This window comes from Coenobita brevimanus, chromosome 24, assembly GCF_032717465.1.
Source record: "Coenobita brevimanus isolate Jiangsu-jjx chromosome 24, ASM3271746v2, whole genome shotgun sequence".
Classification (NCBI taxonomy): domain Eukaryota; kingdom Metazoa; phylum Arthropoda; class Malacostraca; order Decapoda; family Coenobitidae; genus Coenobita; species Coenobita brevimanus.
In genome coordinates this window covers 13,486,847-13,506,651 of record NC_136977.1, presented here as the reverse complement: position 1 = coordinate 13,506,651, position 19,805 = coordinate 13,486,847, and the positions used below count along the sequence as shown (strand labels likewise).

General features: G+C 42.8%; 1 protein-coding gene across 2 annotated transcripts in view; it reads left to right on the top strand.

Annotated features, from left to right (window-relative positions):
* The window catches only part of LOC145393490 (lysosomal dipeptide transporter MFSD1-like), a 306,345-nt gene that overhangs the window by 189,753 nt on the left and 96,787 nt on the right, over nucleotides 1-19,805 (top strand). For both annotated transcript variants that reach the window (XM_080267611.1, XM_080267610.1), the window contains exons 6-7: nucleotides 7,848-8,058; nucleotides 10,417-10,630. In XM_080267611.1, coding sequence (XP_080123737.1) covers nucleotides 7,848-8,058; nucleotides 10,417-10,630 — 425 coding nt within the window. The remainder of the gene's footprint in view (nucleotides 1-7,847; nucleotides 8,059-10,416; nucleotides 10,631-19,805) is intronic.

Below are 19,805 nucleotides of genomic sequence, written 5' to 3'. Positions count from 1 at the left end.
CCTCTAATACCACTACATCTCTTATACATCCACTTATCACAAACACTGCATAAGGTGTAATTACTTCCCACACCCTTGTGGCAAATTGCACATGGCCACTGTCCCTCTTCTTTGACAGTACCACCACCAGCCCTGGTTACCATCCCTTTTGTTTTATGTGCATTTACTCTCAAGCCCTTGTGTCCTATACCATTTCTCCACTTCCTAAATCTTCTGCCTCCGTTCATTTCTTTCTCTGCAATCAAAACCAAATCATCTGCATACAATATCTCCCATGGGAGTCCATATCTGAAGTCACGTGAGAGGGCTTCAGGTACCAAAATAAACAACAGGGGGCTGAAGACTAACCCTTGATGCACACCAACATTCACGGAAAGCTCATCATTCAAATCTTCATTCACCCTTACCTGGGTGTAAGCAGCCACATACATGGCCACAACCACTAACCAGTGACTCCTCCATCCCAAACTTTCTCATTGCCCACATCACCACCTTTCTAGGGACCATGTCAAAAACCGTCTCCAAATCAGCAAAAACAAAGTTCAGTTCCCTTTTCTTTCCTATGCACAGTGAAACCCCCGATATGTGATACCCCAATAATTGATACCCCAGCTTAATGATGAGGGTAGAAATACCACTGTACCCCGCCTAACGATGGCCGAGCACTGGTTTTGCTATGTGTCCTGTGATGTATTGTCCGGGAGTGATGGGCCAAAAGTTTGAATCACACGCTTTTTCGTGACCAACTGAGACTGCCCTCCTGCCTGCCTGGACGCACAGAGACACTCGCGCAGCCCCCGCACCCATCGCATACCCCACGCCCATCCATGTTGTTGTTCTTGCACCGCCCATCACTGAGTGAGGATCTCTCTTACACTTGCCCTACCCCATATTGTGTTCCATCATCGAAATTACTCGAGCTGCTGTCATGGTGCATCGTAACTGTGTCCCGGCAGTGCCGTTAGTAGAGCAAATGATACTAACCATGTGTGGAGTGTGATTTTGTGTTAACCCTATCAGGTTTCTGGGCCGGTCAGATTATGTCTGTGCTAGAGTCAGCCACTCATGCTGACCCACATCTTCGCGGCCTGATATTTTACTTTGATTGCTCTGTGTAAATACACTTTTCATGATAGAATGTTGGTTTTGGTGTCATTTTAAAGCTGAATAGTTGTACTTTATTGCAGTATGTTCAAAAAAGGAGAACAAAGAGAATAAAATGTCAATATGACAAGTTGAAGTTAGGTGAAAAGCAAAAGTTTTATACCTTGCCTTAGAAAAATATTCAGCAAAAAATAACGCGTAAAGATATGTAAATTTGGCTTAAACCATGCAAAAATACAATAAATTACCTTTACAATGATATATAGATTATGGTAATTTTTTGCATTTCTTTGTGCAGTAAAGTGAAAGGAAAGAGATGCACATTTTTATTTTAATCTTGATCGCATATTCACTTCGCAATGTTTTTCTTTGATCGGTCAGTGTAAATACATTTTTTATGATACGATGCTGGTTGTCGTGTTATTTTGAAGCTGAATAATTGTACTTTATCGAAGTATCTTCATAAAAGAAAAACAAAGAAAATCAAAAGTCAAAGTGACTAGTTGAAGTTAGGCAAAAACCAAAAATTTTATACCTTACTGTAGAAAAATATTCACCAAGAATAAAGTTATAAAGAAACAGAAGCATGAGTCGGACCAGCTGTGCAGTACCGCCATGCACAGGGCAACCATTCTGTGACATCATGCTCTAGCCTCTTTGTTATGATGCGTAAATGTGGTTTATGGTGAATATTTTACAAAAGTTTCTTAAAATGACGATAAAAAGCCTCATCGGAATGTCTGAGGTTGGATTTGAAATGACGATCGAAATAGTCATCTGAATCTGAAAGGGTTAATTTTGGCCTAATTGTGATCATGTCTGGTAAGGGTGCAGCTTGTGGTGAGGCTAGTGGTGGTAGTGATGACCCTAGTCGGGGTGGTAAGTGGCCTGCTAGTGTTGCTGCTGGTGGTGTTCCAACAAAGCTTTCTCGTAAAACTCAGTCTATTGAAGTGAAGTCAGTATATTCTTAAGTGCCACGACAAAGGCGAGGGCTCATGTGCCATTGCCTCAGCTCTCCACGTGGCCTAGTCGACTGTCTTGACAATCATCAAGAAAGGGGAGGCCATCAATACTGCCGCTAGGGAGGTTGCAACCTTCATCGCCTCTTGTATTGTGCACCAGAGAGTGCCTATGATGGAGGAGCTGGAGCAGATGCTCTGCACGTGTGTGAAAGATCAAAACAAGAGGAAGGCACCCATGAGTCAGGCAGTCATATGTATGAAGGCTCTCTACCTGTGGGACGACTTAAAGGTGAGGTGTAATCCTGATGCTAGTGAAACCTTGAAGGCAAGTCATTGATGGTTTGACCGCTTTAAGAAACAGGCAAGCCTGCACAACGTGAGGATGTCTGGTGAGGCAATGAGTGCAGATGCAGTGGCAGCAGCGGTGTTCCCTGACAAGCTTAAGTGGATCATCGTGCAGGGTGGCTACAGTCCAAAACAGGTTTTGAATTTTGACAATACCGGGCTGTTTTGGAAGAGAATGTCCTCTGAGACACATTTTGCAACAGTGGAAAAGTCTGCATTGGGGTTCAAGGCCTCCAAGGACCGGCTTACACTGCTGCTGAGGGACAACGCCAAGGGTGACCTCAAGTTAAAGCGCTCGTAGTCTACCACTCTGAAAACCCAAGGGCTCTGGGTGGCTGTGTTAAGGAGAATTTGGGAGTAATTTGGAAATCAAACAAGAAGGCCTGGCTGATGTCCTCCGTCTGTTCTTCCTATTTTCACTCCTGTCTCTCTTGTGTCCTCAAGAAATATGCCTCCAGGGAGAACTTAGCCGACAAATTTCTAGCGGCAGACAATGCGTTTAGCCACCCTTTTGTGATGAAGGACTGGGCAAGTAACATAGAAGTGGTGTTCGTGCCCCCAACACCCCGTCATTGTTGCAACCTATGGACCAAGGGGTTATAGTGACGTTCAAGGCATACTACCTCCACCGCACTATGCAGCAGTTGGTGAGGGTGTGTGATAGCAATGACGGGACGACAGTGCGGTCATTCTGGAAGGGATATAACATACGCCGTGCCATCAAAAACATCACGGCTGCACGGAGAGAAGTAAGCCAGCCTGCCATGAACAGTGTGTGGCACAAGCTGTGGCTGAGTGCATACACTCCTTTACTGGCTTCCCTGAGGGCATGCGAGCTCCGCCGGTAGAACTGGTGTAGCAGGATACTGTGCAGCAGTCGCACAAGGTGGGCTTCGGGGAGGTCAGCGCGGAGGATGTGTAGGAGGTCCTGGACAGCCTTAGGGAGGAGCTCAGCAATGAGGACCACCTCAGTATGGGGATTCGGTGGATGCATCAGGAGGAGGACGTTTTCCCTGAGGTGCGAGGCCTCAGGATGAAAATTCTGAAGATGTTGACCAAGGTTGACGAGGCCATCGCGCTTATGTGCACTTATGACCCTCTCCCAGGATGAAGCAGGGATGCATCTGATTGACTGGTGGAGGGGATGAAGGTGTACCTGGTGATGCTGGAGGAAAAGAGGGGGGAAGCCAGGCAGACTACCATCACTGCCTTCTTCAAACTGGCCCCCACCACGCCAGCAACCCGCAGAAGATCTCCCCAGCCCTCAACCAGTAGAGTATCTCCCCGGCCATCGACCAGCAGAGAAACATCGAGGGCTTTCTCTTGCTGAGGATGCTGTGCTCAGCCCCCAGTGCTGGACCTCACCTCAAGCCAATCCCCGTCTCCTGCATCGCCTGAGTCTCCATTGCAGCACTCCATCGCTAGCTTCCTCACCCCAGCCTCAATCTCCAACACCATTTCGACCACTGCCACTGTCTACCTCACTGCCACATGAACCACCACGTCTGTGTCCCTTGCCTCCATGTAAGTCATCGCATTGGTCTCCCTTGCCACCTCACCAGTTATCACAGCTGTCTCCCTCGCCATCTCATCTGTCATCGCGTCGCACCCCATCGCCACCTAATGAGTCATCACATTGCAACCTATCGCCACCCCCAAAGCCATCGCATCAGTCACCCCGCTACCATCACCCCACCTCACCAGGCTTCCCCCCTCCTCTGACCCTCTCCCAGAGATGGGGTTTGAGGACTTTAAGGAGGATGAGTGAGTGCTGTGGAACACCATATGTCCCCTAGCCTCAGGGGGATAGCAAGGATGATGACTAGGACCGGACATGGACTTACAAGAAGTTAGTGATGAGAGGTGTTTGATATTTTTTGACTTACTTTTTAGGATTTTCAGATTTTTGTTGTTGGTTTTCTTGAGTTATTAATGGATTTTAGGCTTAGATTAGCTTCTTTTACGTCTGTTAGGCCATTTAGGTTGCCTGTAAAATTGTTTTGGACTCATTTGGGTGGGTTTAGGACTTGGTTGGGAGGGAAATCTCAAGGCTCAAAAATGCATCCCCATACTTTACAAGTTAAATCAGCCCTGATATGCGATACCCCACTTAACAATGGGCCTTTTCATAATGCATCCTATTGTTAAACCTAGGTTAATGTGTATGATAAGGACAGCGTAACGTAAGGATTTAGTAACTACAGTAAAACTTCAATATAATGGACTTTAGTAGACAGGAATTCGCTGTTACTGGTTTCAGGGAGCTACTGGACGAAATTCTTATGTATCAGAAAAATCTGATAAAACCAGACGCAGACCGGATTGCCAGACCATTTCAGCTATGTTCATCACAATAAAGTAATTGGAAGACATGTTTATCAGTGTACAGTACGATATTATAATACACAGTAATCTCCTTAAGACCCTGACCCCCAAGTCCCGAACATTTTGGGCTTGGGGGGGGGGGAAATGTGTTCATCCCTACTCTAAATTTGCTGCGCGGTGACAAACAGCTGTGTTTTGGCCTGCAGTTCCGGTGACGTCTCCTAGCACCCCCCTGCATCCTCCCCACTACCCACATTTCTACCGTCGTGACTGCATGCTCGTCACCATGGCTGCCCATGTGCTCGCTTTTGTGGTGGACAGTGAATAAACTGCAGTACCTCACCACTAGACCACATGGGAATTTACAATGTTGTGCAGTGTTAAGAAATCAGAATTGAGAGTGCAAAAGATTAAGTCCAGAGTGCAACACTGGCATGTTGCAACTGGCGTGGTGCAAGTACGAACAGAATGTGCAGTGTTAGACAATTATAATTCACAGTGCAAAGGATTAAGTACAGCGCAACACTGTATGTGCTTCAAGTGCACGTTCACCACTGTCAGAGCCATAGAGGAGGTGGGTTAATCTTTGCGAAGGTCACAGACGTGTTACAAGTACCCTGTGAACCACTAAATATTTTCCATACTTCTGATTTCTTTTTCTCTGGCTCCTTTTCATTTATTTTATGGTTTCTCTCCCATATTTGTGCGAATAAGGTCTTTAGTAGGTGGTGTGGATGTCCAGTAGGGAGTTATTTAGGTGGCCTTCAAAGTTAGATTGGATTGGGGTCTATAAGTACCCATCCAGGAGCATTTTTCCCAAGTCCCGGACATGCCTTTGGCTCTATTACATTGGATCTTGGAGGGATTACTGTACGTTGTACTGTAATAACTGCAATGAAACTTGTAAAATTAATCACTGGTCTAGCCATGATTCGATCTCATGCCCTTGCGTTCCAGAGGTGCACATGTTACCTTTAAGCCAAAGAGAGGATCCCCACTTTGCCTGTAAGCAACATAGGCTTTTAGAGATCCCATTACATCTCTCTTTTCACCCCTTGATGATTAATTTGGTCAGTTTTGAACACACAGTAGCGTAGCATCGGAGGCCACCATTGGGGATGCTGCTGACAACACCAAACAGCTCATTCCAGGGATGTTAGGACAAGGATGCTGTCAGCTAACCAACAACATCAGTGCCCTCCAAGCCTCATCTCATGTCCCACACTGCTGCCAACCAATGTAGTAACCGAACTGAAACTTAATATATTAATCACAGTGTCCTGTTCGGGATTCGATCTCAGGCCCTCGCATCTTATACGTGCACACGTTACCACTGAGCCAAAAAGAGAATCCTCGCTTTGACTTTAAGCAATGCTGGGTTTTGTAGACCCTATTACAATACCATTTGATTATTGTAGTGAATGTAAAATACTGTATAGTGTCACAGTGGTTGTGAAAATAGTTTAAAAACCATTGGTGTGATCCGGACTAATGTCTGGTATACTGTATCTGAAAAAGTCTGGGTTAGCAGAGGGAAGTCCGGATGTAGCTTTTATCAGAATTTTGCTTTTTTCAGAATGGCATGGGCCCCCAATTAGTTTGTTATAGTGACGTTTTACAGTATTTCTATATTTTTACACAGCAGTAGCCATTTGATTTTCATATTTGATATTTAAATCTAAGGTGAAGTCAGGATTCTGAGGGCTCGAATGATGAGATAATGAGAGTTTGGTCCATTTAATTGGGCATGATGTTGATGTTTATCCTTTTTTTTTTTTTTCTTTTTTTTTTTTTTTTACCCTACCTCACCCCGTCTTGGATGGGAAAAGAGGTTGGGATGATGAATGACCGATAGGAGTCTGGTAGTCAGGTGGCAGAATACTTGGTCAAAAATGGCCATACCTTGTGCAAAATGGTTTGAATAGGTGATTGGGAACTTTTAATCATATACAAGGCTGCCAGAGGCTTTGATTGGTGTCCTCAGACTTACAATGTTCTGGCCATGTTATTTTAGGCTTGGACCCCTGTGCCGCAAAGGGAGGTAATACAGAAGTAGCTGGTAGTTGGCTGAATGATAATTGAATTGAGGTACTTGGCACAAGTGACCAAGTCTTTAACTATCTATCTATCTATTCCCAGATGCCTCAGTCCCGTTTGGGGTGGCCACAAACAAATCGCCTCCATGTCGCCCTGTCCCCCGCCATTTCACTGCCCTGCTCCCAACTCACACACCACTCTCTCATATACCTCTCCACCCCATCCCTCCATCTCATCCTTGGCCTCCCCCTCCCTTTTCCCCCCTTCACCTCACATACACTCTCTTCGTCAGTCTCTTACCCTCCACCCTCTCCACATGGCCAAACCACCTCAGTTTGTTCCTCATAACGCTTCCTATCACATCCACATCCACACCACAACGCTCCTTTATATCCTCATTCGTCAGCCTGTCTCTCCATGTGACTCCACAGGCTCCTCTTAAATAACTCATTTCCACTGCTCTCACTCTTGACTTGTGTCCTTCCAACAACGTCCAAGCTTCACTTCCATACGTTAGAGTTGGTATCACAATACTGTCATGTAGTAACTTTTTCACTCATGTATGGTAAAAGTCCTCCAATCTGATCACCAATAATCCAAAAATCACGATACTCCGAATATGTCAAGGCGAAATTTGTCGAAGTTTTCTTTTTGTCTTTTTCTTTTTTTCTTTTCAAAATTTTCTGGGCTTTATCTAAGGATTTATCTGACATGGGCTTGCCCTTGGACTTGCATATACCTGCCTGCAACTGTTCAGCTACACTTCTGTGCATTTCCGGTGAGTAAAACAATAACGCATGTCCTTTTAAAGGTTTATTTAATGATCATGTACATATTTCTGATGTTTTCGAAGGGTCCTTCCAATAGTCCAAAAAAAACAATAGTCAAAAAGACCCTCAGTCCCCTACGATTCGGATTACAGGACTTTTACTGTATTTTCTTTTTCATATTTTTGGATCTTGCATACCATATAATGATAACATGAAATGGGCTGAGATGAAAATACATAAATACAGTATAACAATTCTAGTTGTGTGGATGTACGGTATTGTAAACCAGTATTTTATTTTGCAGCGGGTGTGACATGCATATATTCCCTTGGTTGTGCCTTGGTGCTGGGTTTACTGGACAAGAGGCGCTCCAAAGTTCTTCATGTCAACTCTGCTGAATCAGGAGAAAAAGTTCACCTCTCTGATGTCCTCACCTTTCCACTCTCCTTTTGGCTCCTCTGCATTATTTGTGTGACCTACTATGTTGCAATATTTCCATTCATAGCACTTGCAAAGTGAGTTTCTAGATTTCCCTCTTCTATAGACTGGTGATGTTTGTGGTGAGTGGTGTTAGCGTATTACTGTAATTTGTTTAATGATAAGACTTTATTTGACCTCATAATATATAAATAGATGATGAATCATTTGAAATAAGAGTGATTCCACAGCCAGTATTGAAACATAATTCAGTGTTAATAGCCAGTGTTAAATCATATTAGATTTTCAAAGTATGTATTCCATACATCACCTGCAACCCTAAAATATACATTCATCCATCCATCATCCAATCCTGTGTCGCCCCATGAGGAGCGTAGAAACCTGGGGCTAGGCAAGTTGGTCCAGACATTTCAGATGAGAGTGACCAGCCTCACTCATCCCTGAGTGGCATTACGTGAGTAGTAAACCCCAACCACCTTTTGGATATAGATGTACACAGGCTCAGTCCGATTGGAGCACCGTAATTACCCACTAAACCACTAGGCGCCGTAATTTGATTATATGTTTACCACCCAGCGTAGTAAATGGTTTCCTGGTGTACAGGAAACCATATGGCTTGTCACTCAGTGTAGAGTTACTCATAGGCAGAAGGAAGTGGAAAAAATGAAGGAAAGAAAGACAGAAGAGGGAGTGGAAAGTCACCCATAGGCAGAAGGAAGAGGAAAGAATGAAGGAAATAAAAACAGAAGAGGAAGTGTTACAATTTCTATGGGAAACTTTCGTAACACAATGGTACAAGTATAAGTGCGTTTGAACATCAAAACATAATGCAATCAATCCCTTGTTCACATAGGATCTTGCTATCCATCAGGTGGTAGGGTAGAACACAAAACACATTAAAAACCATAATTTAATTAAACAAATAGTACATAGTAACATACGGTGTAATATATATACTGTATAAGTAAAAAGTAAGGAATTAATGCATGGAAGTGGCTACATGTACGTATAGGGTTACATTAAGTATTAAGAAATAAACTTAAATGCACATCAAATGACACTAAGGTGAAGGCAAGACAAAAACATAAACACATTCAAAAGCTAACAAAAAAAATAATATATCCACTTCCTAGCTAGGGAAAGGAGGTACTTATCTTAACCGCAGCTATGCCCAGACTAACTCTTCCTGACCTGGTATTCACTAAAACACCTCTGAATGAAGTACTAAACCCATTGTATGAATCCAGTCAGCTCAGGCATTGAAGTCCGAAACTGATACCTGTAACAGGAGGAAGGAAGGAAGAGAGGAAAGGACAGTCACCATAGAGCAGCACCACATGGCGTAAATGAAAAATACCACTTAAATGTTTATTACTTAATAACACTTATTTCCGTTGATGATCAAGAAATCTCTGCTTTATATTATTCATGTACAGTGCCTGAGGAAATGAGATATTTTTCTGAAGGTTCAAAATAAGGACTTTTAAGGAAAATTTTTTACTTTCTCTTCCCCACTATCTTAAAAACAATGTTTCTTAAGTCTCATTGGATGGATTTCACTTGTATGGTACATTTTGGGGATAGATTTCCTGTGCAAAGTAAGGGCAGACTGTATTTATACAATAATCACTCCAATATCCAGACCTAATTCAAACAAGGGTAGTTCAGAAATGCAAATATTATTGATTTTTTAATCTTAGCCTAATGGAACTCGAGCAATTTGTTTGTGGCCACCCCTTGCAGGATTAAGGCATCTGGCAGGAGATAGATAGATAGGTAGAGCTCCAGCACTCCATGCAAATCAGGCATGGGGCTGAGGTGTGGCATTGGCCTCAAGAACACATTTTCAAGGCCTCAACCTCCAAAATGCACTCTGACCTCAGCTTTGGCCTCAAGGCTGGATGCAATGTGCAAAGGCCTCGTAATATTTCCAAGGTCAAATTCTTGCAATGGCTTCAGAGGTAGATTTCCACTTGATAGCACAGAGGCATTATAATGATGTATGTACATATGTCACATACATATGTTCTTATTGTGTTGTGGGAAGATAAAGAATGTGTTTGGAAAAGAAAATACAGTGTAGGAGAATAGCAAAGAGGAAATGTATGTGATTGGTGGTTGGAGTTTGGGTGAGGGTGATGTATGGAGGAGTAGGGAAAGGTGAGAATGGAGGGGATTGATGAAATACTGCAGTACCATTGTACCAGTATATGATAAATACTGTATATCTGTCTTGAACTTCATTCTGTAACTGTCACTGTGCCACTGGTAGAATATGTACAGTACTTAATTGGATATAACTGTGTGAATACTGTGTGTGAAATTTTTTTGTTCCGTTGTAATATTTATATAACTTACGAAAGAGGATCAGATTGTTAGTAAGCCAAGATAATATTGGAATTCTTGATATGCTGTCACTGTTTCTTGCCCTGCAGAGTTTTCTTCATGCGAAAGTTTGAGCTTGATGGTTCAGCAGCCAATGGTGTGAGCAGCATTGTGTATTTTATTTCCACCTTTGCATCGCCTATTTTGGGGTATTTGGTGGACCGAACGGGAAGGAATGTGCTATGGGTCTTCCTTGCAGTGTTGGTGACCCTTGGCTGTCATGCTCTCCTCACCTTCACCTTCATCAATCCATATATCCCCATGGTTGGTTATATGTGTATACTTTACCCTGTGCATGTGTGTATATCAATATACTTATTTAGAGTGATAAGGTAGACATTAATTGTAATATTCTAAGTTTCCTGTGTCTTGACTGTTTCATATTTACTCTTTATACTCCAAGACATCTCAACAAGATAAAAGCATCTTCTCTCCAAAGTACAGTGAGGGTGAGGTATTTTTATCTTGACAATTGAGGAGAAAGATGCAATAGTACAACTGTGCCTCGTAACCCCTAAAGTACGCAATTCGCTCAGCAGGTCTGTCCCTCCAGCCGCAAAACAGGGTCGATTTTTCAACTTTGACCAAGGTAAAAAATTTTCTTCCACATTTCAAGAGACTGAATTTTCGCACCTGAAAATGTATGTTTCAGCCAGTTTGACCAGATAGTTATCACACAATCACCCATCAAAGATGCAAAAAAAGTTACCAATCCCCCATGGGCGAAAACAGAAAATGTACAGAAAATGCATTATCTACGGTAAATAATTATATACATAACTTATGTCAGTGTGAAGTGTTCCCTAGGCATGAAATGTCAGTGGGGCATACGCCCATAGCCACAAAACAAGCCAGGCAAAAAGTGGAGGTGGAGTGTGTCTGCCTGGAAGGGGGAGGAGGAGGGAGGGAGAGGGGAGAAGGGTTCCTATGCACACACACCACTGTAGGGGGTATGTTGGGGTGTGGGTGGTTTGTAGGGGACAGTGTGGAGATGATGCAATGGGGCTGAGGGAGGTAAAGTGACGGTGGTGGGGGGGTTCCTCCTTCCCCACTTAGGAGGCCAATCATGCCATTCCACCCCAGACACTCTAGCTCTCATTGATCTGATCCCATATACGTCACCAAAGGGGCGGAGTTACCCTTCCCCAGTTTTTTGCGTGTCTTTAGCGATCGTTTGGGATAGGCTGGCATGTCAAATTACACTAGACATTAGCAAAGCTTTTGATACCATCCCCCGCCACAACATCAGAAACAAAATACTCAACACAAACATGCACAATAACACAAAAAGACGGCTGGCAGACTACTTAGGAGGCAGATGTTCACATGTAACATTTGCCGGTCAGTCTAGCATCAGAAACTTCACAAACGGCGTTCCCCAAGGTTCTGTCTTGTCCCCTACACTCTTTAACCTATACATGCACGACGTACCCACACCCCACACACCACAGATACACATAGCTTCCAATGCAGATGATATAACACTTACATGTATGCACCAAAACGCAAACACAGCTGCACACATCATTCAACCTTACCTCAACACACTACATGAATGGTTCACCACAAACAGGCTCAAAATAGCCCCAGTCAGATTTACAGTGACTCTTCTCATAAACTGGACAGGAGAACACAGTCACATCCCACACCTCACCATAAACAACACCCCCCCTACCACACACACACACACACAAAATCCTTGGTGTAACATACAATACATCAATGTCATTTAAACAACACATCACAAACATTAAAAATAAAATAACACCAAGACTCAATGCTTTGAGGTCACTTGCCCATACAACATTCGGAAACAACAAAGAAACCACCACCACAGTATACAAACAATACATATGTTCAGTGATGAATTATGCAAACCCTGCCTGGGCTTCTAACCTCACCAAAACACACTACAACACTCTACAGATCATACAGAACAAGGACCTAAAAATAATCACAGGCTGCACAGCTACTACACCCACAGACCACCTACATCAAGAAACCAAAGTCCTCAAAGTCAAGGATCACCTAGACATGAGAGGCACCCAGTTTCTTGCTGCAGCCTCCACAAACCCACAATATCCACTACAGTACATGGCAGCACATCCACCCACACCAAGGAACATCAAAACAACACCCAGCACATGATACCATACACAAATGCTGTCATCTCTCCCCCCTCGCCCACCTCAGACCAGCTTCCAGAAGCATATCCACACTCAGATCACTCGACGCTCCATTCAGTCACTTAAAGACAACACACAGCTGCATGCACGGCCTCCTGACATCCACCCTTCTGAATCCTATCTTCCTCGTGAGGACAGGGTCCACCTGGCCAGGCTGAGATGTGGGCGCCATCCAGCCCTCTTAAGCTACCAGAAGAGGCTGGATGACTCCGTTGCTGATGCCTGTCCAGGATGCAACACAGCACCCCTTACTATTAAGCACATTATGGAAGACTGCATTGCACACAATCACCTACGCCAACAACACAACATACACTCTTTGAAAGCTCTGTGGGAAAGCCCGGTCTCGGCCGTGGCCTTCCTAAGGGGCTCGGGGCGTTCGGCCAGACTGCCTAGGGAACAACTACTACTACTACTACTACACTAAAGCATCATCGTGCGGCATCAGTCTCGAGAGGTTAAATACTTGAAACTCATTAGTCTCAAAATTCCCGTAACATGAGCAGGCGGTAGTAAGACTCCTAAATGGCCTGGCGTGTTTGTGGATCTGCCTCCTGTAACCATTACTATCTCTGATGATTGTCCTTGTTATGTTTCTGTGCATGTTTGACCATTGTTTTCCACCTTTTAGCTATAGCACCAGCTGATCAAAATGGTACTCCCAAGGAGGATGGGATTGCTGGTGATAGAGAGAGCTGGAGTTCCTGTTTCACTGACCATCAAAATATCCTGACTATCCCTCTTTGCTGACCTTTTCAGTGTGACACTAACACAGTGAGTAGGCCAGCATACTCTCCCAAACAGTTTTCTCTATGTCCTGCACTATGCCTCATGCACCTTACATATCACACAACGTACCCCAATACGTGATGGGGATTGATGCGAACAAGGGCATGCAACCAGAAAACTTTGCTCCTGTTACCTAGTGGCAGACTTGAGGGGAAGCGTGGCATGGGCTGTGCGAGCATATGTTTTGGGACCGGGATGGAATTGGGCTCAGATCTGTGCCAGAAGGTACATGACATTGTGGTTCCCAGGCTGCTGCTTCTGCCCAATAGAGAGGGGCCCTAACCTGGGAGCAGTGCTTCAGAAGGTTGCCGTATCAATGGAGGTATAATGGTGGGGCAGCTATAGTGCAAGGTGCACTTGAAAGGTGTCCATGTAGCTGCCCTGGCAGGGTGCCCAGAGACCATTGCCACAGCCACTGGCCATGACTGGTGGGGTATGGATCCCTGGCCTAAAGCCTGGACTTTCGACTGTACAGGTGAGCGAGGCCTGTGGTTTGTGTCCTCCCTGATTTTACTGACTTATGATAACAAATGAGGCCCTGTGCAGGGTATGATACACAAGCGCTATTCTCTTAAAAATCAAGGTAATGCTATCCCATGGTTCCACAAAGAATGTACTTTCATGTTGAGGTGGTGGATGTTATGGAATGCCACTGACTGCAGGCTTGGAAGTCCATGGAAACAAACCACTTTCGACCAGAACGTTCTCAACCAGCATTTGGAGAAAGTGTTGGAAGAGTACGATACTCAAACGTCAAAATATTGTACACAGGCAATGTAAACCTGGCTGAAACATACATGGGGTTTGGTTACCAAGCTCCCTGGACACACCTGTGTGATGTTGTCTATAACCAGTGTAAGTGCTGATAATAGTGGCTCCCAGTCTTATCCCCAGTCTACATCTCTAAGAGCATTGTCTATAGCTTTTTATTCTTTTATTATTTACTGTGTCAACAAGGTTATTCTTATTATTGCAACTTTTCTATTGCAACAGTGTATTTGAGTTGTATTTACATTATTCTCAGTATTATTATGTTCTTTTCTTTTTATTTTACTGTATTAATATTACACTGTCTCTGTCCAGGGAATTCCCTTGGTATAGGAACCTTTATCGTTAGAATGTGTGTATTATCACCATGCAGTGACAACAGATGTCCTGTTATTATTATGACTGTGATGATAGACATTCATCCATCCATCCATCCATCATCTAATCCTACGTTGCCCCATGAGGAGCGTAGGAGCCCGGGGCTAGGAAAGTTGGTCCTGCATTTAAGATGAGAGTGACCAGCCTCACTCATCCCTGAGTGGCATTACGTGAGCAATAAACCCCAACCACCCCTTGGATATAAACCTTCACCGGCTCAATCCGATTGGAGCACCTTTATTACCCACTAAACCACCAGGAGCCAAAATTTGGCTATATGGTTACCACCCTGCATAGTAAATGGTTTCCTGGTGTACAGGAAACCATTTGGCTTGTCACTCAGTGTAGAGTCACCCACAGGCAGAAGGAAGAGGAAAGAATGAAGGAAAGACAGACAGAAGAGGGAGTGTAAAGTCACCCGTAGGCAGAAGGACAAGGAAAGAATGAAGGAAAGGTAGACAGATGAGGATGGAAGGAAAGAAGGATGGAGGAGAGGAAAGGGCAGACACCCGACAGCAGCACTACATCGAGTGAGTGGATGGTGAGCGCCCCCACCTACCACTATAGACATTCATTACCCTTGAAATATTTAAAAGTCTGTTAGAGAGATCTGCCACCATTGTATCAGCTGGTTGAAATTCCACCACTGGCCACCAATATGTATCAGCTGGTTGGAACCCTCACAACTGATCACCAGTGTTATGTATCAGCTTAGGCGTGATTGCACTGTTCCAAGCAGGTTATCAAAATATAATGTTTCGCCTGGTCAAAATCACTTCTGGCTGACACTTTCCACCAATGTCTTTCTCACACACAGGAGATGGTGGGAATTGGTTTAGATCTTCTTGAAATAATGATAGGTAGGTAGGTAGCATGTGCAGGTGACAGAAAACTGAGCAGATTTCTCTCTCCTTATTGGCCACAGGAAGATACAACTGCAACACAGAGAGAACTGGGAGTAATACGTCCCTCTCATTTGGATGATAAGTGCGTTCTGCTCTAGCTGGCCAGCTTCCCTGCTGGGAGTGGCCCTAGGTCAGCATAAATATAGAGGTGCCAAACTCCACAAACAACTGGCATATATACATGAATAGAAGTATCACAACTCTACCATGCACATTATACACCTCAGTAAAGTACTATTAGTTACCTTAAAGTATACCAGCAGGGTAACTGTTTCCCCAAGACTTTAACCCCTTAACCGCGGGGCGTCACTTTTGTGATTCTGTGTTATTTTGAATTCGCCCGGGCTTTCAAGTGGTGGTTTGTATCATCTGTCAGTACTGCCAATGTCCAACACTAGTCAGCACTCCTAATCTCATCTGTACTCCCATCCATTGTTGACAATTTAGCCATTTCTCCCCATTCTTGACTCCCCTCCCTACCTCCCCTCCATTACCCTCTCCGCTTGCCTGCCCGGCCTTGCTGCGCTGAGTAAGTCTTCCCCGGAATTTTCCACTGATTTCATCCATTGAAATAAGCCCTATGCCCTATTCTTATACCAAATAATATATACAAAAAAGAAATAAGGTAAGTGATAGTACCATACACCTGGAATTGGCTAATTATCACCTGACAACACCTCACGTGCACTCGTTCGCTAATTTTCGCTGTTTATTTCCCCTTGAAATATGCCGTATAATCTATTCTCGTAATAAAAATATATATAAGAAAGGAAGGTAGAAGCCTAAGTGATATTTACATTCACCTGGAACTACCTAATTTATTATGTATTGTTTAGATTTCCTGCCAATCATTTCATAGCGTATGTACAGTATTAGCAGCTGTCACCATGCTGACATTGGCAGCATTGCACTCCCCCAAGGCCACCACAGTATTCAGTTTACTGTCGTCTTTCAAGGTGAAACCACGTCTGATTCGCGCCTGTCCAATTCCTCCTCTTATTAGCCCCATGCAAAGAGTCCTGTGACCTCTATCCCCTACTGAACCTCGTGTGGAAAGGGGTAAAGGGCTAAGTGACTGCTGTGGAATGTGAACTGGCTAATTTATCAATGAAAATAATGGACAGTGAGTACGATCTTTCTGGTGAGTAAAACAGTGCAAGTGGAAATGTAAATAATGTGTAAACAGCAAGTGAAAGCAGTGAATGTAAATATAAGTGAACAGTGGAAAATAGTTTTATAAGTTACTGCAGGTGACAGTGGATAACACAGTGTAAATAAAATAGAAATGCAAATAATGTAAGTAAAATAGAGAATGTGAATAGAAATGTAAATGAGTAGTAATAATATTATAAGAATACTAGTATATATACTAGGAGTAATGAAAGTGAAAGTTTCACTCTAGCATGTATGAATACTATGAGTTAGGAAAAAGGAAGTGAAAGTGACAGATTCGCTCTCAACGCTAATATACAGGACGAGAAAGTGAATTACAGTAATCCCGCATATTTCGCGGTAGTTACGTTCTTGTAACCCCCGCGAAAAGTCAATTCCGCGAATACTCTATTAACAATTGAAAACTTGCACTTGTGTCCACCATGCTGCCCATCACACAGTCCATGTCCATACTGATTGCGAGACAATTCGCCGTCAGACAATTCCCCGTCAAAACATGGACGATTCCCCTTCAGAACAATTCGCACCCTGGACGATTCCCCGCCATTCTATAAATATACTAATCAATACTTTCATCAATATACTTATTATTAATTAATCAATACTTTGATAACTATATTTCAGGGGGATCCAGCAGTCTATGTTCAGTAGCGTAGGTTCTGGATATTATTTATTAGTTGCACCTTTAGTCAATAATTAACTTGTTTCTTCCTCGCTGTAGTCGCCTTTGAATTATATTCTAGCGTCACCCATAGCTATCTTCATTAATGAAGGCGAATTGTTTTGTGTTTGTTGTGACTGCGAATTGTCCCGAAACCTCCATACTCATCCCGAAATACCTTCTTACAAGATTGAAAGCACATACTCCATTATGAAGGAAAAACGTAACACCGTACTGTAATACACAATTATCTACACATTTATTAACAAAACAGTACAAAATAAAAAGATGCATTAACTGGTGATAGCAAACACTCGCACGGTCGTTTCTTAGCTTGTCCAGTAACACAATTTTCTCTGCTAAGGTCATAACTTGATCGTTTTGTCACTTTGGAGTTCTTACTAATTGTATTATTAGCCCTTGGTGAGGCTGGCTTACGTCCTGGGGCCATGTGGAAAGCAAGTGGGAGGTAAGAGGCTCATATCATAGTGTGGTTACAACCACAACAGCCACCTAAGGCAGTCAGGCGTGGACTGAAGAATGCGGGACAGAGAGCAGTGTTGCCATATCCAAACAACGAAATTATGCTAGGGCAATGAAAAAATTATGCTAGATTGAGCATATTTGTTCCAAGTAAAAAATGAATTATGCTAACTTGAAGCTAAATGATAAAATTCTATACATATTCGTGCAACATATTAATTATGTATTGTTTACTATGAAAATATTAAAATGAACCTACATACAGTAAGAGGATAAATATCGGTATCTACCCATACTGCTTTTTCCCACGAAACTTACGTTCTTCTGATGGATTTTGATGTGATTCGTTCGATTTTGAGCATCGTTTCCGTCGGAAATAACGAGATTTTGAGTTAAGACCCCCCCCCATCCCCCTGAAATAATGAGGGATCTTTGGGGAATCGGGGGTTATGGGGAGGGGGGAAAACACAGAAAATGGTCATTTCCGACTGAAATGAAGCTGAAAATCGAATGAATCATACCAAAATCCATCGGAAAAACCTAGGTTTCATGGGTAAAGTACAAAGCTCAAACTTATCCTAACCTAACCTAACCGAACCAAACCGAACCTAACCTAAAACCTAACCTAACCTAATCCAACCTAACCTAACCTAACCTAACCTAATCCAACCCAACCAAGCCCAAACTGAAAGTAACCAATTATTCAAACATCTTACCTTAGTCCTCTCTCTCTCTCTCTCTCTCTCTCTCTCTCTCTGATTTGTAGCTTTTATAAAATTATTCTAAAAATATTCCATTCCATTCAAAATTATGCTAGAATGATTCTAAAACTTCTAATATGTTAAAAAATATTCCAGACTCGAAAATTTGATCAAAATTATGCTAAAAGAATAAAATTATGCTAGATATGGTAACACTGGCAGAGGGGCCACGGGAAAGGGACAGAGGGTGGCGTGAGTTTACCGCGCTACAATTGGAAGCTGCGGGAATTTCATTTTTTTTTTTTTTTTTTTTCTGTATATTCAAGGATATTTTTGTTGAACTTATTAATGCTAAGAAAATCCGCGAGAGGGCAAAACCGTAGACAAAAAATCCGCAAAAAATGCGGGATTACTGTATACGTATTTTACTGAAAGAGAAATTGAATGCCTACAGTGACAATAAACTACTATTACTGAAGGAAACTTATGGATAAAGACTGCAGATATATATAAGTGTTATATAGTAATAGAAATATAAAGTGTGAGTGTTCTTATGAATAATAAATGACAGAACACCAGCGGCGAATGAGCCCAAGTGGGAAGGTGTAATTTTCATTGCTTTCACAGTTTTTTTTTTTTTTGAGTATGGATTCCAAACTATTTGAAAATCATAGAATAGTGTTTCTAGTGATAATATCAAGCTGTGGTAATCATATTACGGGTTGTCGGGAAGTGTAAAGTGGAGACTTCGTTATACCCAACTTCAGAGGTCTCCACAAGTCCTATGGTACTCGACGAAGGCTCAGCAAACATCCCAGGAGAAAGCTGAAGGTATGTGCCATATGCATATGTAATTTTAATATTCTAGGACAAGTAACTGATTTTTGGCAAATATTTTTAGAGAGTCTGTTGGAGTGCGAATATGCCCTCGGGACACGCAAGTCAAGTCAAAACAACCCCGCGGTTTAGGGGTTAAACATATATACAATTCATATTTCTCTGTCGCCTTCCCTTACCCTTGTTGTTTATGATAGAAAATGCCGGGCTTTGCAAGTCTGGATGCTCATCCTTTCTCATGCCACACTTTACAGTAAGATGGTGTTTGGTTGATTATCATCACACTATATTACACACTTTAATTATGTCTAAACACCTTTGTTGTATGATAGAATCTCAAATTTCGACAGCTTAGAATTCGATGAATCAAATTTCGATGCATTTTGGAGTGATCTGCCTACCTTACTTTTCGAAGCAAAGTCGTGTATTTCGATGCTCGCAGGGCCAGACTCCAACCAAAACAAACAAAGATAATATTTTTAATGCGAACCAAAATGCTAGAAGTGAAGGAAAATTATAAGAAAAGGTATGACCCTAACCTAATATCATATGTGACGT